General features: G+C 33.9%; 1 protein-coding gene and 1 long non-coding RNA gene across 3 annotated transcripts; one reads left to right on the top strand and one right to left on the bottom strand.

Annotated features, from left to right (window-relative positions):
- The first annotated feature begins 1,644 nt into the window (after positions 1–1,644).
- On the top strand, positions 1,645–18,705 carry LOC148599451 (uncharacterized). The gene is made up of 8 exons (XM_088557766.1): positions 1,645–2,179; positions 3,957–4,531; positions 5,880–6,089; positions 11,144–11,354; positions 13,107–13,295; positions 14,405–14,552; positions 17,477–17,579; positions 18,536–18,705. The coding sequence occupies exons 2-8, from the start codon at positions 4,018–4,020 to the stop codon at positions 18,652–18,654; spliced, it is 1,494 nt and encodes a 497-aa protein (XP_088413892.1). The 5' UTR covers positions 1,645–2,179; positions 3,957–4,017; the 3' UTR covers positions 18,655–18,705.
- An 898-nt stretch (positions 18,706–19,603) lies between these two features.
- LOC148599450 (uncharacterized) lies at positions 19,604–24,865 on the bottom strand. 2 transcript variants are annotated; one of them, XR_015917817.1, is made up of 5 exons: positions 24,766–24,865; positions 22,931–23,045; positions 21,867–21,932; positions 21,158–21,210; positions 19,604–20,505 (listed from the first exon to the last, which is right to left on the bottom strand). It is a non-coding gene; the product is annotated as an uncharacterized LOC148599450 (long non-coding RNA). The 2 variants fall into 2 exon arrangements; XR_015917816.1 differs by lacking the exon at positions 19,604–20,505 and having other exon boundaries at positions 21,106–21,210.
- Between the last annotated feature and the right edge of the window lie 567 nt (positions 24,866–25,432).

Here is a 25,432-nt window from a genome sequence, read left to right as displayed (position 1 = left end):
TGTCGCCGGGTACACGTGACAGCACTTCGGGTTCGACAAAATGGTGCACCATATGTGTGGTGTACTAAAATAATTATTTTTATTGGATCTGCTAAATTATATATGAGTGACCATTTAGTTGTCCTGAACTAATCTTTCACTCTCAGGATAGACACCACACTACAATATTAAGACGAAAATGAAAAATATATATGTAAATGCATGCCCATGTACACTGTAAAAAAAGGTCCAATTACATTTTTATGAATAGTCATTTTTAATATTAAATATTATCGAAGAATACATGTACATGTATACCATGCGAATGTAACATTTTGTATCCGAATCCTGGTATTTCATTTCATTACAACATGAGCACTCGAGCAAAACTCTCGGTCAAATTCTGCTACACTGGCCGATATGGAATCATACAGATTCGCTCATCCAGCAGTACACAAAGTACAAATGAATTACACCTGCTAATATTCTACTCTGGCAAAACAGCTGCTATATTTTGCTGCAATTTAAGTGTTTATCAGACATTTAATGTCAAAGTTATATTATGGGATAGTTATATAACAGTTTAGATATGGGCAAAAATTGATTAATGAGAACTGTTAAGATTTATGTAAGAAAATAGTCATTAAATCTGAAGATGGTTTTTGCCAATTACATTATTCAAAAAAATTTTCAAAGAATCTCAACTTTTTTTACCTAACTTGTGAATCATAAATTTTCTGAGGAAATACTTTGAATAGAACCCATTGTAAATTTCTTAGATGGTCAGGAAGTTAAGTGACTGTCCATGTAAAAATCAGGCAGATCCTATATGTGGCACAGAGTAAATTTTAACCCACCGATTTTTTTTTTTTGATTTTTTTTTTTGGTTTTTTTTTGTTTTTGTTTTTTTTTTGTTTTTTGTTTTGGTTCCAATGTAATGTATATATTATGTAAATGTCAAAAAGAGTTAAGTTCGTTTTGAATCGACAAAAATGGATGGCTCAGAAAATGATTTTCAACTTCCCTAACAAAGCAACCAAATTTTGATAAAATTAAAGGGTTGTTTTCCTTTTATCAATGTATTTCAATGTTTTCTGTGTAACTTCTCTTATCGTTGCAGTTAATCCAAACCAACATTCAGCTTTGAAAAAGGATGCATTTGTGATAAGAAATGGGAATCTTTTTTCAACAAATGTTGTCATGTGCCATCCACTGCCTGATTTTTGCCTAGACAGCCTCTAAAATGTGGGGTTGGTAGAATATTGCTCGGGAAATGAGTCGATGATCTATGTTAAAAAATGTGTTAACAATCAATGCAAAATGTTCTCTACTGATGTAAAATAAATTCTTAGCACAAAAGAACGATATTAACCGATATTTTCAAATTAATAGAAGTACACATGGAAGGGACATACATGTATTAATTGTCTACAGGTAAAATTAATATGACTTGACCGGGGATCGAACCAAGGACCCCCCGCAATCAAAGTGAGTGTGTTGCCACTGAGTTAGGGTAAGGTTTGAGGGTTAAGAACTCGAGTTTTTGAAGTGTTACACAATATATTTAGTACAAAAACACATGGAGACACAAGAATGTTGATGTGAGAACAAAAACACCTACTGGCATTATCATATATCTCTGAACATGCGATTTGGCAGCATGCTGCTAATGAAATAAACGTCGTTCGTAACTTCGTTATTTTAAAAGCCTAATACATTTTTTGCAGTAACTCTTTGAAACTGGGACCCCCGTCGACCATTCAATAACAAAAAGTAGTTGCTGGAACGAGATTACCAGATTCAGTAGAATTTCACTTATAATTCAGGTGGCATGCGTCCAATTATCGCACCTTGATTATTTTTTGATATCAAATTAATTACGTTTGCATCAAATAGAAGCATCATTGTACTCAGGACGTAAACGAATCGGAAATAAAAGTCATCATCGCCTTTGCGCACAATTACTTCTGCAGATAACATACCGAATCGTATCGGAAATGTCCCTGTTGGAATCAATTTGATGGAATTAATTAAACAATTCATTTGGAATTCGGACTTGGTGCATTTGTCATGCACTATTTTGTTATATTGAAGTTGGTGATTAAGTGTATGATATCTTGAATTGTTTTTGTGGATAAGTCGTGATATTTGGTCCTGCAGTACGGATTTCAAATAATGATTGAATTAATACAGTAACAAGGTAAGGTTCCGTGTAATTCATTAATTAAAATATTTGTTATTCCACTGAAATCATAGATATTAATTTTGTAAGTTGATAGTGTCATATTCTTCACAAGACAATTCACGATACAGTGCACTCACCGAGGAGAATTACACTGTCATTACATGAAATAGTTTTATTATCGCATGGAAATTAATTTATTGTGTGTGTGATGCACAAGTTTTGCTTACTTGATTTTCGCCAAAATTAAGCAATACAATTTGTGAGAGTTCACGTAAAATTCATGTAATTTTCAAAATAAAGTTCATGTTCAGTGCACTTCATGTTAAATTCACGTGAATTTTATGTGAAGCTTACGTGAATTCGGTGTGAAACTCGATTCACATAGATACCATATAAACAATATTTACCTGCGTAAAATTTCAACGATTGAAGTTTTATGCTACTTTGGCATTTTGGAAACGCAACAGAAATACCAGTAAACGGAGACAGCCAGGAATATTTCCTTATACGTTTTATTAATTTGCAATGCACACATTTATCAAAAATATCTGCATTTTTCCTTCTACATATATTTTAAAATTAAATTCCAAAATTTGTTATTCATTTTAATCTTGCATGTAATCATGATTGAAACAGGCCACAACAACGACAAAAAAAACACACACACACAGAAAAGTAGACAGTATTTTATTTCGAATTCTGAACTTCAAAATAAATGTATTTGTGAAGGTTAGAAAAAGACACAATTCTCGCAGACTGAAAAATTCAATATTTTATCAAATTTAACTGACGAGCAAGATTTCCCCTTCAGTAAGAAATTCATAAAGTATGTCAGTTGATACTAACATTAGGGGAATTTACCAAGATCCTAAAATATATCTGTGCAATGATTAATTTTGACACAATGCTGTTCTGTACAGCATTAAATGTACGACGTTACTACAGATGTATTTCTCTATGTGTCAATATACTTGTCTATACATTGTAAAAACGAAGGAAATGCGAAAAGGCAGAGCTCTACACTGTATGCTGGTATTGGTAGCGTTGGTGTATTTGCTGTATCGATGGTTTATAGGCTGAAGATTTGATTTTGATTCCCATGTTCTTTCCCTAGGCGTGTAGTAATAGAGGTGTGGAAAGGGTGGATACAAGATTTCAGATTAGGGGCATAAATAAAAAATAAATAAAGACAGAGCAAAGCGAGGCGAAAACTGCTTTGGGGGTAGATTTCAGGGAAAATGTTTCCTAATTTCTGGGAAGAGGCGTACGCCGGATTGTTCCCTATGAATCAGCGCCTGTGTATGACGAATGTAGATGTAATATTTCATTCGACAATTTGCTTACTACATGTATCCACATCAACTTTAAAATGAAATTAAAAGACTTGCTCCTACTTTAGGGGAGAGGTATTCTACGTAATAATGGCAGAACATGTTCGAAACTTTAAAAAAAAGTTACATGTGTTTCTTGAACTGACTGTAATACATGTACATGTACTGGTATGCAACTTTTGTTACATGTCACCATGAAGTCGAACTAACATAGCGTCTATGTATAGTTCTAATTTTATTTCCTCCGCTAAGCTAGGTTATACGGTATGAGTAGAAGTGAAGGAATGTGATCATATATCAGTGAAATATTTACCGAAATGAATTGAAACGATGACTTTTCGTTTAATCAACATTTATTTAAACGTCATGACCTTATAATTTTTGGATACCAGGTACAGTAGTAGGCTGGGCTCAGTTATCGTGGGTTTTTACAATCAATTACTCTATTATTTTACTTGCAGTATGACCCCAGGGACTGCTTGAATGTGGTGAAGAGTTTTGACCTCTGTGAAATGAGTAAAGATGAGAAGTCAATGGAGAGATGAACCAATATACATTTTTATTTTATTCGCTGCGTTCCTGTGTTACACTTCCGGAAAATCCATTCCAGAGAGCTGTGAACTGATTACGGTGAAATTCTGCAGAAATATGCCATATAACTACACAAAACTACCAAATTCTTTAAATCATGATAACCAGGGAAATATAGACAAAATTCTCTCCCATTTTGATCCATTGGTTCAAATGGGATGCAGTAAATACTTAGAAAAGTTCCTGTGTTCGTTGTACGTTCCTTTCTGTACAGAACTAGATACGTTCATTTTACCATGTAAAGATTTGTGTTTGGACAGCAAGACAAACTGTGAGAAGCACATGAAACAGTATGGGTACACATGGCCAAAAATTTTAGACTGTAACCAATATCCGGTAAAAGACATTTGTATACCGTTAGAAACGGACTATAATGACACCGGATTTGATTCTACAGATTTGCTCTACACGTATACCGCCGTTGATTCCAAGGAAGTGAGCATAGGTAAGGAGCTACATGTATATCGGAACTTATTTTTCAAGCTTGGTCGCGATAGACCATTAACAATAATGTGTACAAAGCCATGCTCTTATAAGTATTCATGACGTCATTATCTTGAAGGTTATGAGTATTCTCATACTCGAATTTATGAAGCATTTGGTTGATTATTTCATATCTTTAATTTTTTTTTTTTCTAATAAGGTATCTTGTTTTGTGACATTAGTGATTCATGGAGCAGCTCCAGTATCTAGTATTATGTGATGTACTCACATTAAATAGATTTATTTGGAGTGGACTCGTCCTCTGATCTGATATGTACAGTTAGAGCATGGGTAATTGAAGCTAACTAAAAGTATATACTAATCCCGACATATCTGCCACACAGTTGATTCATATATAGTGCAACATGTAGGATCACATAATTACATGATTATAATACGTGGCACATTTGGGTGTGTTTTGAGTATTGCGTCCAATAAGTGTGCATATATATACCTGTGCAGAATCGAAATTGTAAGCAAATTGTAAAACGTAAACTTTGAATATGATAACATGAAATCTGCAAGCTCCACCTAGCGGCAGTTGTTCTTTTCCTTTCTTCTAACCGCTGCACACAGGCATTTCGAAGTTCTCTGACATTATTGAAGTAAAACGTCGTTTGACAATCGGATAACGTTGCATTCACATTTACCCTACTTTTCAAGTTTTTTGCATTTTCTGAGAGGTCTGGCTCCAACTTCTATTGTTAATTTCAAATCGGAAATCAAGGACTAATGTGATCAAACACACACAAAGTATAACATATATCCAAAAAAGTAATTGCAATGTACATGCACATGTACCTTAGAGGTCACCATGAAGTCCTCATCAAATGTAAACACACCTACAAGCAAGCTCTGAAAGGCCCGACAGAAAAAGTAAACAATCTGCGGTAACTGAATGATAATAATTCCTCATTCCATTAAAATCTAATATAGCGACTGTTCACAAGCACATGAAACGAACTGTGTGCAGATGTACCAATTAGGTAATCATTCTCTGTTTAAAAAATGGGGTGCGTCCGGTATTAAACGAAAGGGTATGAGACTACATGACTACGGTGTATCTTAAAAATGTACAACCGTTCGGAACACACACGTGGATCGAAATGATTTAAAAATTGTTGACTCAATTTTAATGTAACAGAACCAAGTACCTACTGCAACAACAACAAAATCAAATATACAAACACGCAAAAAAACTCAAAAACAAACTCAAAAACAAACAATTTACAAAACACGTAAACAAAATTTGAAGAAAAGAAAACAATTTTAAAATGGTTATACGTAATATGTTCCGTGTTACCTTTCAGATACTAGTTCCAGCGAACGTATAATTCTATTATTATCCACATACAACGAGATTATGTTGTATTATGTATCACCCCATGACCTGATCCCAATCTACAAAGGTTTGGACGAAGGCTCCGGGGCTTCCGTAGATTTCCACTACGACTATAACTTATTGTTCTGGGCAGAAAAGGGCGATGGGCAGATGTTTAGAGCAAATTTGACCCGTGATGGTGAGACTTTAACTTATGACATTTCTTTACAGTACTATACAACTCCGTGTAAGAAACAGCCAGAGAGTAGCACATCAAAATTTTAAATTCTGAGCCTGTTTGTTTCAAACTATTCATTCTTTTGTTTCAACATTTTGAAATTTGATCTGTTTCTATTGGTTTTGACTTTTCCTGTTGATTTATAAATAATGAAAAAAGGGTATGTAAGTCTCGTCATGTGACTCCGTGATTTTGGGTCCATTCAAATGCATAGAGATTCGTCAGTAACACATCAATGGATTCAATATAAAAAGCAAACAAATTTTAGTGTGAAAATACTGATAAAAAATGACAAATATCTAGTTCTACAAAATAAAAATGTTAAAAAAAAAAGCATAAAATAGAAGATTTTCTATTGTGATTGCAGCGATTCGATTTCCTGGAAGTAAACAATAAAATGCAGATCGATCTTCGGATTTCATTCTACATTCGTTCTACATTGGAAACTCCGGAAAGGAAACTGAAACTAGAATGAGACTTACAAACCCTATAAGTATTTAGTGCGTTTTTCATCGTACACTGTAGTTGATTCACTTGTAATGGTGATTTTTATTTCTCAAGAGGTGAAGATGTTCTTGTTTTATATGTATTTTATGGTTACTTGAATTGATTGTATCACCACATATTGCCAAGCTATCATTTTAACTTTGAAAAGTTATTATAGTACAGTTATTGATGATGTTAATTCCGAGTAACTTGGGTACTAAATTTTGTGGTTTTCGTGGATTTCTCAAATAACGAATGTCGATACCTAATGAAGTGTAGTAAAAAATTCGAGTTAAAATCGTTGGCGCATCCTTCCAATCAACGAATTCAATATTCCATCTTCCACATAACGGAAATGTGTGTGTGCGTGTGTACATGTATGTGTGTGTTTGTGGATGTGTTAATTTACCCTACTGAATAAAGAATGGTTTTTGTCTAAATGTATGTCGATGTGAACCGATTTGTGCATTGTTTTTATCTGTAAAACTCTATTTTATGATTGTTTTACCACGGGTTGACCATTTATGCCGAATTATTTTTAAAAATCGACATAAATGGTCAACCCGTGATAAAACAAGGATAAATGGAGTTTACTTGATTTATTTCGATTCTAATAGGACAATTACGGTACTTTATTTTACATTTTACATTTTTTACATTTTCGTGACCTGTTACCGGAACCTTAGAGCCACCGTATTTGATTGTACACTTTACGCTATGTTAGTTGAAATGGTCGGTAGTGGAACTTAATGCTTTGTATTATTATTTACAATGAAAGAAAGGGCGTATTAAGTAGAATGGTGTTAGATACAGCATAGTTGTTTGCATTATAAGGCCACACATGGACAAGTACAAGGCCTGGACTGAAGAGTTTCATTCATTGACTGTTTTCATATATGATGGCGCACGTGGCGAGTGATACTTTATACATATATAATTGATTTTTACGGAATATGAAATAACTTTTCTAAAACATAACGTCTAACATTTTTATCAAATATGAAATTAATATTCATTCACACTACTGAAATGAACTTATTATATAGATATCGGTGATTTACCGAATGATCCCAGTGTAAAAAAAATCGATAATTCACATTTTGAAATACATTCGGTAATTTCACTCGCGCATTTTCTCCCGCCAAAACTTCACAACACGAGTATCAATCCGCCGTATACAAAATATAAAATTCATATTGAAAATAGCAATGAATAATGGAGGAAATCTATATGATAAAATAGATAATCAACTGGTTATTCACTCTTTCCAGTTAATTATCCTATTAGGAAACAGCTTACACACATCGGGATGTTACGTTTGTTTATTTACATGATTTAAGATGGGCAGTAATTTACGTACACGAAAGGCACGCCCAATAAGACCCTTTTCGATTCATTCTCTCACAATTTAAGTTCCAAAAGTTCGTGCGAAATAAGGTATTTTGAAAATCAGCCATCTGATGCTGAGGAGAGAACTTAAAATTACACCTGTTTATAAATGCTTAACTACATTTAAACAATATATCCACCAAATTTCAACTTTTAATTTTAAATATTACAAAATTTGACCGGGGTAACTTGGTGTGCGAAACAGTGCGCCTTAATGTAACTGTATAGTGCACCGTTACGTTGGCCCAACGTAGGGTACTCAATGTTGGGCCAACGTTGGCCCAACGTAATGCCAACATTGACCCAACGAATCCCCAATGTTGGCCCAACGTTAACAAAACCATATGGTTAGACGACTGTTTTCCTTAATTTATTAGAACATTATTTTATTATGTATTTCCTGCTCACATGTATGTTGCGGGGTGCTGATGCTGTACACTCCTTCATAGTAAGTGCTCACATTTTCGATCAGTTTGTCATATAAATTCTTTACATTATGAATATACCAATGACAAGTTGATTGTACTTCACAAGGTATAAACAAGAAAATCTATTATAACATTAGCAGATACTACGAGCATTGGTATACTAAATATTTGAAAATTTGAAATTTTCTTTGCATTGAATAGGTATATGATAATACCTGTCATTGTTTTGTGTTTAGGATGAATTTACATAAAAAATGTGTATACATTTGTTCAAAATGAAAGCAACTTTTTTTGTCAATGGTGTTTTATGCTCTCATTTACTAAGCTGCGTAAGAGGGAGATAACCATGTATCCTACCGTAATCATAAATTAGATTTGGTTTAAACTCATAATAACTTTTTTGTGTTACCAAGTTCTAAATATCAAACGCAAATACTTGTGGATGAACATTTAACATGCAGTTAACTCGAAAACAGAGCCCACAATACTTTTTGAAAGAAGTAAAATTATATTAAATATATATATATTGGTGTTCCACCGTTCGCCCAACTTAGTAACGCAATTTAGGTGCAACACAATATTTATTTTCATACATCCTGATTTGCTTTCTAGTTTTATTTTCTTGAAACCGACATACATATTTGCATCAAGAATAATATTAAGTCTTTTTTTAACATATTTGTTACCAAAGTCGTTCAACGTTGGTACAATGTTGGTTCAGTGTTGGCTCACTGTTGGCTCACTGTTGGCTCTTGGTTGGACAAATGTAGAATAATGAAAATCATGTAATCATAGTTTTGATTTGAAAAGCAAAATTTGACAATACTCTCGCGCAGAATTCGCTTCTAAAACAAGTTTTTAAAGAGACCCATAAAATGAAATGGTTGTTCAAATATAGTAGGGCCAACGTTGGACCAACGTTGTGTCAGCGTAGAACCTTTTTATGATATGAAAGTATTTAGAATTGCAAAATGTCGTGTTTAATCATTTGGTTGTCAAGTGAAAACCATTTTGGTTAAAAATAAATCAAGAAGAAATATCTCCATAACTACGGACTACTACCCTGGGCCAACTTTGGGCCAACGTTGTCTTCCCAACGCCAACTAAAAGCCAACAATCCAACCATCAGCCAAAGTTGGCCCAACGGAGGCATGCTGTCTGGGTATGGATTTTAAAACTAAAAGAAAAACATGTATATTAAATGTCTGTACTATTGAAATCGTGAACGTTTCGTTGAATCGATATCATTATATGTAGGAGCTTTTAATTTGCTTAGCGATCTTTGTTCCATTCTGTGGCAAAGAAAACATCGCACCTGACTTTTATGTATTGTATATATGTATTAATTTCATTGTATACTTGGATGGTATTTCGAATGAAGTAATAATCATAGATCGAAGAAAATGTTAAATATGTTTGTGCTTGCAAAATCACTTCAAAATTACATAATAATGCGCACATGGATTGGCAAACTTGCAAATATTCTGATTAACTCCTATCCCGATTTTGACGTGACATCGGAGAAGCATTCCTTAGAATATTTTTCTTACAAGCATTAAATTTCAATGTAAAACAGTTTGCAATGTATTTCGATCTTGCACGTGCAACTCGCTTCGCGCTGTCTTAGCAATAAAACCTCTCATTAACTGAGCAAAAAGTAATACGTTATCATGATCTCACGTACAGTGTCGTCGCGTGCTTAATATATGATCACGTGATAACAGGCACGTTGTTATTATTTTCATGTGGAGAAATAATTAGCTTAATGTCTGATCAAACATATTGTCGAAACTATCGTAAAGCTTTAATAGTTCTGTTATGAATAATTGCTTTTTTTCAAAAATGCGCCATAAACATTTGAAACACCACTTTCATAATTTTAATAGATTTCTTAAGTACAATATTGCGGAAGATTAAGTCGAGTAAAGAGACGAAATATGGCCATTTTTCGTAATTTATATCTCACGTTTTCTGTAACCAAACCGACTTCTATTGATAGAATTGAGCTTTGATTTTGCCCTTTACTCATTAATAGTGAAGACTATCAAAGTAGTGTCTGCAAATATAAATGAGTAAATGTGCAAAAAACTGATAATTTATATCCGAGACCAATATGTTTGTGGTTTTAAGATTCTCAATTGCAGAATGTTTATCGCGTAACCAAAAACCGACCGACCTAAGACTGCATTTGCTTTAAAGGTGCAATTAATGTATATTGTGCCTTCTCACTTTGGAAAGGTAATATCATCAATAATGATCGTTTCGATCTAAAATAATTATTATTATTATTCATATTGAATTATTACTTTCTATCTGCATACATGTACATGTAATTTTGTATATTTGCTTGTTCTGAAATCTTTGCGTGATTTCATGTTTAGATAAGTTTATAAATCTGCTATAGTAAATATTACTATGTATGAAACATGACAGGCCAAAATGAGCCGGATCCATACGTTTGCCAGTTTTCAGGCTCTTGGGTCCTCTTGTTTAGTGGCGGCCGAGTTGCTCATTTACTTTTTTTACTTTGTATGTATTATTTAGGTTATTTTGTGTTCTTCGTTGTTTGTGTCTGTTTTCCGTGTCTTATCCCTGGATTGCATTCTTTTGATTTCCGCTATAACCTTGGTTTCCTTGATTACCCTTTGCACAAAACCAATCAAATTTCCAACGAACAACTTGTCGGTCATCATGCATGTATCTCTGTTTCAGAGGTTCGTGATGTTAGAAGAATCATTGATTTCGGTCCATCTACCATTGAAGGAATAGCAGTTGATTGGATTACCAACCACGTGTTCTGGCTTGAAGCTTATCCGTCAAGATTGAAGGTTGCAAGACTTGATGGCACGGACCCAACCGTCATTTACAAATTCCCGGATGAAAATAAAAACCCTAAATGCTTAGTTATTGATCCTTTAGCAGGGTTGGTATATTTTAAACATTAAATTGATAAACTTTTTTTTCAATTAGATATTGCGATATGATTTTTCAATACAATAATCTAAGTATATGTGTTATTTCATATTCCCGATAGCCTCTATTTTGCCTTTAAAAGAAGTGTAGAAAAAAACTATGTACCCGCTTTGTGCATGCGTTAAAAGCAAGCAGTCACTTCAGAGCAATATACGTTGACATCACAAACGACTTCTGTCACACTTTCTGGAATTCAGGCTGGGAATATGTAAAATGCCAGTTTATGCTTTTTCCACGTTTTCATTTTAGCTTCTAAGATTTGAAACGCACTTTTTGTGAAAAGATATTACAGTGTATACAAAAATAAAACTTATTTTAAATCAGATCGTTATCATAACCATTTAGACAAAAAAGTTATAGATATACTCCACCTAAGAATAATGCAAAATGTTTTATATATATATAAAGGTCTGAAAAATTCCCAACGATGTTAGGACTGTCAAATTTGCGATGCAAATTTTTGGTTGTTCCCTCCGCGGGACTCGAACTCGTACTGCTGTGACATCTATGGCAACACCGCCTGCACAAAGTCCAGCGCCCTAGACCACTCGTCCAGCTAGGCTATATAAAAATATAGCTTTCGCTGGCCGGGTCATTCCTCCTCGTAGTGGTCTAGGGCGCTGGACTTTGTGCAGACGGTGTTGCCATAGATGTCACAGCAGTACGAGTTCGAGTCCCGCGGAGGGAACGACCAAAAATTTGCATCGCAAATTTGACAGTTCTAACATCGTTGGGAATTTTTCAGACCTTTCTATACGTTTATATATCTTCCCTGTATCAATTTGATCCGATGGAGCAGTGTAGCAAATAGAGTCATCACAATCTGAGACGTTGTATAATATTGATTTGTTGTGACATGCATCATTAATTTGATCCTCTATCCTACATATTAACATATAAATGAACTGTCCCGTACCACCATACATCGTGTACTAAGTTACAGCCCTAGATTAATCCTACGAGGAGGAATGACCCGGCCAGCGAAAACTATATTTTTATATAGCCTAGATGGCCGAGTGGTCTAGGGCGCTAGACTTTGTGCAGGCGGTGTTGCCATAGATGTCACAGCAGTACGAGTTCGAGTCCCGCGGAGGGAACGACCAAAAATTTGCATCGCAAATTTGACAGTTCTAACATCGTTGGGAATTTTTCAGACCTTTCTATACGTTTATATATCTTCCCTGTATCAATTTGATCCGATGGAGCAGTGTAGCAAATAGAGTCTATATATATATATTGTTTAAAATGCTTAAGTAAATAGAAAGTAATATGACTTTTGTGATTTTCCATATAAGCCATGTTCATAAGAGATATAAATGTTATATAGAATGTGCTGTAGAATTCAAAATTATGGGAGATAACTCTGTAAATGACATTAAAACACAATAGAAACTATTAGATTTTTAAATGTGGATTATCTCCAAAAGCAGATTGGAATAGATAATTAAACGTTTCATCAAAAAGACGTACAAAACAAATTAATAATAAAAATGAAAAATGCATATTCTCTTTTTTAAGGGGTTAGGGGGTGGGTTATCACTTATTATAGAATTTGCATGATTCTTACATATATTGTAATATAGTAGAAAAATGCAGGAGGTATGGTCAAAGTATGGTATACGTTGAAGAATATGTACAGTCATCATGATTTTTTTGTGTTTCTCTTTAATGCTGTTGTATTTAACTTTGTTTTTTTTTTCAGGTATTTGTTTTGGATAGATTCTGTAGGAGATCTTTATGCCCCTGGAGCTTGTATTGAGCGATATGATATACGCAGTAATCAAATTTTTACAGTGTTCAACATAACTGATGATCAACTACACAATATGGGAAGACCCCGTGGTTTAGTTCTTGACATGAAAGGCCAGGTTGTTTACTGGGCTGATGCAAGGTACATGTATGTTTAGTTCCGTAGAGCCAATTCACCGTAAATGTGACTTAACAAATAATAGAAATTCCAAGTTAAAATCTGACTTCATGTTTAACTCAAAGTCTAACTCTACCTCGAACTTAAACTCGAAAATTACATGTAACTCAATGTTTCGTCACACTCTGTCTTGTCTGTACATGTACTGGAGGCCTAGGTGAAATACTCATTGCATTTGTGACAAATTAGAGTTCTGATAGTAAGTACATTTTTTTTATTTAAGAAATCGAATATGAATTATTTTATTTTATTTATTGTGCAGATATTTGGAATTTGGTTCTAAATTAACTAAAGAGGTAATAAAAGAAAACAAATAATGTTGTCAGAATCTATAGTTCCATGAATATGCACAACTTGCAAGTCCATAAATATGCGATTTAATTACCAAATGTGGCACTTATCAAGTAGTAGTCTTTGTGAGAATAATCAAGGGAACCAAGAATCTAGAATGTAATCCAGGAACAAAAAAATGCAGACATGGAAAACAGACACGCATGCCAATAAAGAACATAAAATAACCAACATAATATATACAAAGTAACAAAAGTAAATGAGCAATGCGGACTCCACTAAAAGCTGAGAGTATGGACCAGGTGTACTGATAAGGTAAGCGTCCTCTGTTTTTGATTCTGTAAGAATCATGCAAATTCTGTTATATTTGATTCACACCCCCCCCAAAAAAAAGGGCTATACATTTATTAAGTTTCTTTATATGTCTATATAATGAAATGTATTATTATTCATTCCAATCTGTCTGCTCATAGGGGATTATCCACATTGAAAATCTAACAGTTTCTGTTGTGTTTAAGTGTCATTTACAGAGTTATCGCCCTTAATTTTGAATTTTACCGTGAAATCTGTATAATTTATACCTCCTAAGAACAAGAGTTTTATGAAAAGTCTCATGTTAATTTCTGTGTACGACATGTATAACATTTAAAACAAAATAACAAAAAAAAAAGGCTTTCCAACCATGAATCACATTTTGCATGATTCTTATCTGGAGTGTTACTTAATGCACGAATTAAATACGTGTTTATGACGTCATTTAATTATATTCGTATTTATTTCAGATCTGAGTCTATTCAAAGTGTAGGTTATGATGGCAATAATTTCAAAATTATCCTAAAGGACGATGATTTTCTAGGGGAACCTTTATCTTTGACAAAATACAAGAAAAATCTGTACTGGTCTGATCTCTATACAAAATCTATTGGCAAGGTGAGTAAATACAGAGTCCATTGGAAAGATGAGAAAATACAGTGTCTGATTTCATACAAGATATGTTGGCAAGTTGGGTAGATTCAGTGTCTGATCTTAAACGAAATCTGTTAGCAAGTTGGGTAAATTCAATGTCTGATCTCAAACGAAATCTGTTAGCAAGATGGGTAGATATGGTATCTGATCTCAAACAAATTATGTTGGCATGATGAGTAGATATAGTGTCTGATCTCAAAACAAGTCTATTGGCAAGGTGGGTAGATACAGTGTCTGAACTGAACACAAAACCTATTGGCAAGGTGACTCAGTACAGTGTCTGATCTGAACACAAAACCTATTAGCAAGGTGACTCAATTCCGTGTCTGATCTGAACACAAAACCTATTGGCAAGGTGAGTCAAAACAGTGTCTGATCTGAACACAAAACCTATTGGCAAGGTGAGTCAATACAGTGTCTGATCTGAACACAAAACCTATTTCAAGGTGAGTCAATACAGTGTCTGATCTGAACACAAAACCTATTGGCAAGGTGAGTAAATACAGTGTCTGATCTGAACACAAAACATATTAGCAAGGTGAGTAAATACAGTGTCTGATCTGAACACAAAACCTATAAGAAAGGTGACTCCATACAGTGTCTGATCTGAACAAAAAACCTATTAGCAAGGTGAGTAAATACAGTGTCTGATCTGAACACAAAACCTATTAGTAAGGCGTCTCCATACAGTGTCTGATCTGAACAAAAAACCTATCAGCAAGGTGAGTCAATACAGTGTCTTATCTGAACACAAAACCTATTGGCAAGGTGACTCAATACAGTGTCTGATCTGAACACAAAACCTATTAGCAAGGAAAGTAAATACAGTGTCTGATCTGAACACAAAACATATTAGCAAGGTGAGTAAATACAGTGTCTGATCTGAACACAAAACCTATAAGAAAGGTGACTCCATACAGTGTCTGATCTGAACAAAAAAGCTATTAGCAAGGTGAGTAAATACAATGTCTGATCTGAACACAAAACCTATTAGTAAGGTGACTCCATACAGTGTCTGATCTGAACAAAAAACCTATTAGCAAGGTGAGTCAATACAGTGTCTGATCTGAACACAAAACCTATTGGCAAGGTGACTCAGTACAGTGTCTGATCTGAACACAAAACCTATTAGCAAGGTGACTCAATTCTGTGTCTGATCTGAACACAAAACCTATTGGCAAGGTGAGTCAAAACAGTGTCTGATCTGAACACAAAACCTATTAGCAAGGTGAGTCAATACAGTGTCTGATCTGAACACAAAACCTATTGGCAAGGTGAGTCAATACAGTGTCTGATCTGAACACAAAACCTATTGGCAAGGTGAGTAAATACAGTGTCTGATCTGAACACAAAACATATTAGCAAGGTGAGTAAATACAGTGTCTGATCTGAACACAAAACCTATTAGTAAGGTGACTCCATACAGTGTCTGATCTGAACAAAAAACCTATTAGCAAGGTGAGTCAATACAGTGTCTGATCTGAACACAAAACCTATTGGCAAGGTGACTCAGTACAGTGTCTGATCTGAACACAAAACCTATTAGCAAGGTGACTCAATTCTGTGTCTGATCTGAACACAAAACCTATTGGCAAGGTGAGTCAAAACAGTGTCTGATCTGAACACAAAACCTATTAGCAAGGTGAGTCAATACAGTGTCTGATCTGAACACAAAACCTATTGGCAAGGTGAGTCAATACAGTGTCTGATCTGAACACAAAACCTATTGGCAAGGTGAGTAAATACAGTGTCTGATCTGAACACAAAACATATTAGCAAGGTGAGTAAATACAGTGTCTGATCTGAACACAAAACCTATTAGTAAGGTGACTCCATACAGTGTCTGATCTGAACAAAAAACCTATTAGCAAGGTGAGTCAATACAGTGTCTGATCTGAACACAAAACCTATTGGCAAGGTGACTCAATACAGTGTCTGATCTGAACACAAAACCTATTAGCAAGGTAAGTAAATACAGTGTCTGATCTGAACACAAAACCTATTGGGAAGGTGAGTAAATACAGTGTCTGATCTGAACACAAAACCTATTAGCAAGGTGAGTAAATACAGTGTCTTAACACTAATCTCGATCAAAATTTATTTGCAAATTGAGTTTATATTGGTAAGGTGCGTAATTACAATGTCTGATCTTTACACAAAATACATTAGCAAAAGGGTTGATAGATTTATATTTGACTCTCATAAAGTGTTTTAAAGTAGTGCGGAAAGCGGTAGGTACAAAATGTATCTTTATACTTCAGAATTTTAATTTCACACTTCAGAGTTCTTACTTCATATTTTAATAGAAATCTAACTTCAAACCTCACAAGTCTTACTTCAAACTTCAGAGATTTAACTTCAAATTTCAGACTTTTTCTCCATACTCGACAAATTATGTGGTTGTTTCGACATAGCAATGCCGTTATTTCCACATATTATATCGTAATTTCGACATTAGAATGTAGTTTTTTCGACTTAGCTATGTCGTTATTTCGACAGAACTATTTTGTTATTTTGGCATGGTAAACAGAAATAACGACATAATTTCTTTTTAGAATTACCCTTCGTACGACTTCCGTATAATGGCAGTTTTAGTTTCCATGATGATCTTAAAGCCCTCAAAAAAATAATATATAAAAAAAAACGGTTACGCAGGCTATTAAGTGTGTAACACTTGATTGAGGGTTTATTTTTCTGATAGACCGAAAAAAATATAACAGTCATTCCTCAAGTAACGGGGACAAAGAGAATATAGGCGATGTTTGTCATTTTCTGTAATACATTTATTTAATAAGTTAATGTTACGTTACATGTAACTAAATTGTACCGATTTTACCGCGAAAATTTGAAATGGATATCTGTAATTTGAATATTATTTATCGTAATAGGTAGAAGAGGCTAGAACGAGACGCCCGCCGTCTTTTATAGAAACATTAATAGCTTCACCAGCCACTGATTTAAAGGTGCTTCATAAAGACTTACAACCCAAAGGTATGAAACTCATTCAAAATGAGTACACATAGTATGGTGTTGTTTAGCTACAATGCATGTGTTTGAACTGTGAGGTTGCCATGGGTTCCCTAGGCAACCATGGCTTGTAACATTTTATTTATTTGATTGAAAGTATTTCAGTAGATTTATAGATAAATATTACATGTGGTCAAATTGCTTAACGTCGAAATAAAAATTTTCTGTCAACCGAATTACATTCGTTTGTTTGTCTTTTTTTAAATTATCGTATTGTAAAACAAACGTATGTTAACAAATAAGTCTTACATGTAACTGTTGATGTGTATTTGTCGAGAAAAATGCAAATAATTGACTAAAGTGTCCTGAGATGTAGTGCAGGTCTCAGTTTTTTTTTCTCACTCGAAAGCTATTGCACATCGGATTTAAAGATACGTGTAACTCATGGGATCAATGACTTGAACGGTAATAAAGAAGAACGCACTCTAGGGATAAGCACTAGAGAATGAAATTAGGCACACACAACAAAGAATATCCAATAACCACATAACATAAAAACATAAGTATAGACTAGGTGTACTGGCAGGGTAAGCGCATTCTTTTGTACTTGAAATACCCGACGAGTTTCTCATAAAATGTCACGTCGTCAATTTATGAATATGGGGACATGGACACCCTTCTCTTATCCGTCACTCCTCCTACAGAGCTAAATTGAATTTCATGAAACTCACAGATTCTGAATCAAATATTTTCATTATGAACATTATATTTTGATTTGGATCCAAATCAGTTTTGGGGAAATAAGGTCAGTGTTATCGAATACAGGAGAGAATGTCATGTTAGCTGGAGATTTTTGCTCAGTTTTCTAGTTTTTCTTTAACATTTTTTTTCACAAAGTTAAGGTCAAAACAGAACCAGAAGCACTTTTCTTCTAATGATTAAAATTTACATGTAATTTTTTTTCTGCTTCTCTTTTGCAGGTGAATCACTGTATACAATTAAACTTAAGAAGTATGTCAAAATGAACAGTTCCAATGCTTTACTAGGACATGTTTATCTTACAGTTGTGTTTGTGTCAATTGTTTTATACATCCACTGATTGTCCTTGCTATCTTAATAAAGTAGAAATTGGTGTTATTTGTAATTACAACACATTTTTGTCTCTTAAATTGACTTGTTTATCCTTTTGGTTCACAACACGATTAATACAGATTCTCATTCAGTAATGAGTGGTGTAATTGATTTGTCCCATCGAGATGATAAAATCAAATTTTCATCATACGAGCTTTAGCGAGATTGATAAATCTTAATTTCATCATCGAGAACAGAAAACTTCGATATTAAAAATGGCGGGAAAACTCTAACAGAAATTTATTCACCATCCTATTACTTTTTTTGTTGTAAATTAGATATTTATTTTCGTCATCAATTAAATATAAAAGTGTACACATTTGTCTTGTCAGTATTCATGAAACTTTTTTTTCTTTTTTTTTTGTGGTAATGCTATTCTCAAGAAAAATATCGAAATGGAAAATCCAAATTGTATTCTTTAATTCCATAAATTTGGATTAACATACGAATTAAAATTAAAAAGTTCTTCATAGTGAATATTGCTGGTACGCGATTGCAAATTGTGGGAAGAAAGATAACTCTGATGAAAAAGTAACACCGAGAAGCATTAGGTATTTCGAAAAACTGCATAGAAATACTTTCAGCGTGTCAACAATGTTGTTCCTGTTAATATGATACTTGTACAATGTAGTTACGTGAAATCTAAAAAAACGTAAACTTTCAATATGTGAATGCATGTGAACCTTTGGTCTAAGTCCTATAGTAAAGATCTGTCACTTCGTGCTGTCATGTTAACTTGAGACAGAATCGCCTTCCAGAGAAATGGAGACAGGCACATTATTTTCTTTAAAGTACATTTACCTCACGCGGAGGAGGTGGGACATAGACAAAAATACAGCTGAATTTGCGTGTTTTCATAACGAAAATGTTTACTTGTATACCGCAACCTGATAACAGTCTGGAAAAACAAAGACCAATTCGAAAAAAAAACATGTTATCATCTGTTTATCGACATGCAATCATTATTTCACTACAGGTTTAGGTTTATAATGTAACATGTATATGTATTCGGAATACAAAAAATTCTCTATATTGTAACAACTATGAGAGACTTCTATATGCTTTGATTGGGATATTTGAACTCATAGAAAATTTACCTGATACTGACCAATCGTTTCCTACATGTACGTTTAGAAAAAAAAACTCTTCAAAGTTCTTTGCGATACGCGGTACACATTTTCACGAGAAACGCGTTTGCTACAACGCGTTCACTTTGAGAGTAATAGCCAAGGTATATTAACCATTCTTTAGACAGTTACTTAAAAGTACACGTTCTTGGTTTGTTATCGATAACCTGATCATGGTGTACGTCCACTTAGACCTTTTTTGTTACACTTTTCCCTGCAACTACTTGCATCTATCACAACCCCTTGATTTTAAGGCCGAAGCTTTATACAAGTATGCTATGTCGTGGGATTTGATTTCATCGAGCGAAATAAATTTCCTATGTGACGACTTGTTTATAATTATTTTGATTTCTGTGTGAGGAGCGAGGAAGGCATCCTAGAGCGAGCTTATTAACATATTTTTAAGTTTCTGTATGTACTAATTGCAGTTACAACTTAATATGATTACACTACATGTAATATCTGCAATGAATGTTATGCACGAAAATATGTTTTTTACGAAATATAAATTTCATGCATGTTAATATGCAAAAGAACAACTCATATTCAACACCAGTACAGAACATGACATAAAACATGAAAAAAGTATGCTTCACTTTTGTCTATCAATATCGAAAATCCGAAACTACATCTTAGTCCACTGTGCCGATTATCTTTTAAAGCATATTAACATCATTCGCAGGATCAGAGACCTATAATTTTAATCAATTATCTTTAAAAACAAAAAAAGTTGTAATACATTAAATAAATGTGAAAATAATTAACTTATTTTTGAAATAATTTCATTTTCGTAAAAAATGTTGGTAGGTAACTTTTTTTCAATACTTCTTTTTTGTTTGTTTTGGTAGAAAGAAAAATGTGGTACGAACATGAAGCTAAGATGTCGTAGAATAGTAAACTGAAGGTTTTATTTCGATATTAGCAATGCTTTTACAGTTGTGATCATTTACAGACGAATTGTCATGGTCGATTGATTAAGTACGAGGTCTCGTTCCCCGCCGCGTGATACATGTAATCATGTTAGTTGCAAATCTCTTTAATTACAGTCTAAATAAGTTATATTTATTCATTCATAAATCGCAGTGTTATTTCCATATAAGGGCATCATGACCCGGATGTAAAGAAAATGAATGCTAGGGATAATCAACAACAATGATCGTACCACGTTTACATATGTAACTACTCTCTTACTAGCATTTGCATGCAGCTGTCCGTTCTTGAATTGTTGTTTTCGGATAGAAGTACAATTTATCTCACTCGAAATAAATTGACACAGTACATGAGTACTTCAATTTCCTGTGAATTTATATGTACATTTTATTTTACTGATACATGTATATATACTTTTTTGATATCTTTTTTTTCTTAATATGGTTTACTTATCCCCGTCTTCTCAGCTAAAAAAAAAAACAAATTGCAACGTTAACTGCATTTAAATTGAAAGATTAATTAAAACGTCAAAACACATGTACACATGTACATGAACATATAGACTAATTAGAGACAGTTAATTTCTTCCGAATGGTAAACTTTTAACACAACTAAAACATGTACATGTATTGCCATACAGATTGTGTTATCTGGAGTATAGTTTGTTTATTACGAATAATGTCTTGGTTTAGGATTTTGATGCAATGATTGTTCCTCGATAAAACTTATTGAGAGACTGAAAATGTCCTGGTTAGAAAATAAAAAAAATACAATCGTATAATTCTCTTTACAGTTTTCGTTTGTTTTCTTCATATGCGTTCGCTTTTTGTTTGTTTTTTGTTTTGTTTTGTATTGCTTTGTATTGCTTTTTTGTTTTGTATTTGTTTGCTCTTATCATTTTGTTTTGTTTTTCTAGGTTTCTGTTTGTCATTCTGTTTGTTTGTTTGTTTAGTGTTTTTGGTTTTACCTTTTTTTTTTGTTTATTTACTGTTTAATTCTGTCTTTTTGTTATGTTTGTCTTCAGAACGTTTCCATGACAATCCATATAGGGGTGTATTCTGTTGGCGTGCCACATTTCATCCTCATATCTCTGTGCACTATACATACATGGTCTCTGACTTACCACTGAACTATATGGCCCGATGCCCCGTCATAAAAGTCGTAGTTACATCCTCCACAATAATTCGATCTGTAAACATCAGATTTAAGTATGACTTGTATGAAATACGAAGAAAGAACGCGACGGAAAGTGTAAGTCAGCATTAGCAGCTGCTGTGATACATGTTTGTCTAGTAGTAACAATAAGCAATCATGATACATGTATTAATGGGGAGACAGACCTTATACTGTTAGTTTCATTCTACATGTAGTAAACTTTCTCAAGCTCTGTCCAGATTTTTCTTCCTTTTTCTATCTTATTTTTATAAATGAAGGATGGTGAAACAGTTTAATATTATCAAGCATATACATGTCATTCAATTATCTAGCTGCATGTAGTAAACTAATTAAACTCTACAAAGAGGTACATTTTTTGCATTAACTCGTACACTGCAATTTGTATATACATGTATCTTATCACCTATGCCGCTTCCAGATATTTCGTTCTTTGGTGCCATATGCCAATATTCATGGTCAAGCTTTACATGTAAGCATTTCACACGTTGTCATACCTTGATTGATTATGTAGAATTACATGTATATGTATATAGTTTCTTAAACATTCAAAATATCATGAAATGCTGTAGACAATACTACATGTAGAAAGGACATTAAGCTTAACTATGTGTACATATCATAAAATTATTTCGAATATAGCACTGCAATTTTACTTGTTTCGCGGTGTATTTATTTTAAAGGAAATTCATGAAAACGAGAACCCGCGAATATGCGCAATAATCATTAATCAAAATAATAAAAAACATAAACTTAAATATCAGTGAATGTGTTTTGAAACAATAAATCGCGAAAATAAGTACACTTCGGATTAAAAGTATACTGAACTACGTGACACTACCCATACCTTTACATTTTAATAAATTAGTCCATTTATTGTATATACTAAGGTTTGCTGTCGATTAAATTCTATGGAATGACAAATAAAACAAGATCTGCACACCTGTGGTAAAGCTAAGGCGTCTCATTATATAAGACATAACACATGGAAATGTATTTATAGTATACACGTACCTGCATGTAGCTCCTGGGTGGCTAGGGCATGTCTTTCCCATACAAGGATCCACAAAACAATTAACCATGATGCCTGTACATAACTTGTCCAAAAACAGACCTTCAGTGACGAGTACTGCAAATAAACACGATTAATTAAAATCAAACAATGTACGCAACACCAATTTGATATGTAGCTTAAAGAGGTCAACTTATGTAAAAATAATTTAAACCAGGCTATAGCGATCAATAAACCCGATCAAGCCAGCAAACAATAAGCCTCATCAAGCGAGCGAACGATAATCCCGATCAAGCCAGCATGTTGCGAACAATAACCCTGAAGCCGATCAACCATGTAGCAAACAATCAGTCCGATCAAGCCAGCATGTTGCGAACAATAACCCTGAAGCCGATCAACCATGTAGCAAACAATCAGTCCCATCAAGCCAGCATGTTGCAAACAATAACCCTGAAGCCGATTAACCATGTAGCAAACAATCAGTCCGATCAAGCCAGCAAACGAAAAGCCCGATCCCGATCAAGTCATTGAATGATTATCTTTATCAAGCCAGCAAGCAATAACATAGCTATAAACGAAAGCAATGTATGATGAAAAATGGATCTACATCAAACGGACATAAGATACATGCTTCTATTTTTCGTTATACTTTTATTTCTCCTTCGTCTTGAACAGACTTCCGGCAGCTCGTGTGAAGTATGTGGATTCAGCCAAATCAATAACAGTAGATAATAATGCATTTTGTAATGAAATCTCTAGCGTCTATTAAAAATATATAGCTAATAATCCAATGGAACAATACGAAGCAAAGAAAAAGAGGCGACAGAGATAGCAAATAAAAAGCTAAAATTTGGGGGGCAAAAAGCACTGTTACTGAAAGTAGATGGGCATCCCAGATTCCACCTAACTAATATGAGTATAAACTCACCATCTCTCGATATTGCATGTTCAAAATTTATAGACGAAATTCAGTCTTTCTATTCGAATAAAATCATTACATTGTACACTGTTATCCCATATAAGGGACGCTGAATCAAGAAAACTTTGAATAACAAGAGTACCAAGAAAAACAAATACTTTCGAATGTATCGAAACTTAGAATGAGTGTTCATCCCTTTTTTATCGAAACATGAAAGTATAACCGACCCTTTATATATTCTGCTAATACTATAAAAAATGGTTGAAAGCGAAATATATTTCGTTTGGCATTGTACTAGACTATCTGCTAATCAGGATAAGTTTACATATTTTTTGGATGATAACAATAAAATACCTGGGGAGGAATTTATCAAAATCTTGAATATAATATGAATCTGGTATATGGTATATAAAACGGAAAACTACATGAAGTATGAAATGCTGCATTGTTATACTCGTTAGGCGTATAGTCATCCTGGTATCTTAATTTCTTTAAAACATGCTCCACATGGACCTCTCTAGACTTATATCCATGTGTAGAAAAAAACCTTGAAAAAAATTCAGAATAAAAGAGTTCAAGGCTATTAAAATATTTTCTACGATACATGTATTTAAAAAGGGATATAGCCTTGAATCTATCTCTAGGGTCAGATTATACTCATATATTCTTTGTGCACGTGTAGAGGTGGAGACAAAATTATTTGCCCTACGAAATGAATGGAGGGATGTACATGTACTAGTATTTTGATAACCGTGTATTACTAAAATCGATTTATGGATTGCTTTTCTAGGTTTTTCACTCCATGCTCTCCCAAATTTTAGAAAGGTGTACGCCAATATTGCCCCTCCAAAATCCGCCTCTTGTCTATGCAACATAAGCTTTTAGGTACATGTTGTATGTAAAATTAAAAGAACTTACCAGCAGAAAGACAAACGAGGCACAACAAACCGAACTTCATGTCTCTTTAAAACGAAAGCAAATGAAAAAATGTAGACCGTACTTACTTTATCTTTACATTTTACTAGGTGACATTTCGAAACGTGATTCTAACGTCTCTAAATATAGCATAGTACGAGTTATTTGTAAGATTACTTCATTCGGTAAACACTTCCCAAGGGCTAATAGTTTCAGGGGCAGATGCAGGGGGTTTGGATTCCGGGTGTTTTGAAAATGAACAAATGATAAACTGTTAGGCAACCCGGCCCGTGCAATTTAATAAATTTCTGGATCGGCACTGTCCTTTTCTTAGTCTTCTTGATCCGCCCCTGATAGAAAGGTGTTACGTACATTTGTACATATAATTATCTCTTAAAAAAAATATAAGCAAAAGTTTGATAGAGTAATCAAGGGGACCAATATTCTAGTGGAAATCAAAAGAATGTAATCCAGGGACAAAGACCAGACATGGAAAACATACACACACAACAAAGAACATCAAGTAACTAAAATCATACATACAAAGTAACAAAAGTAAATAAGCAACTCGGACTCCACTAAAAACTGGGAACATGGACAAGGTACACCTGTAGGGTAAGCGTCCTCTGCTTTTCTAGAAACACCCACTGAGTTGCTCATAAAGGCCAAG

The sequence above is a fragment of the Perna viridis genome, chromosome 13 (assembly GCF_037379345.1).
Source record: "Perna viridis isolate PV_CMFRI_1.1 ecotype Kerala chromosome 13, ASM3737934v1, whole genome shotgun sequence".
Taxonomy (NCBI): domain Eukaryota; kingdom Metazoa; phylum Mollusca; class Bivalvia; order Mytilida; family Mytilidae; genus Perna; species Perna viridis.
This window is presented reverse-complemented; position numbering and strand designations above follow the sequence as displayed.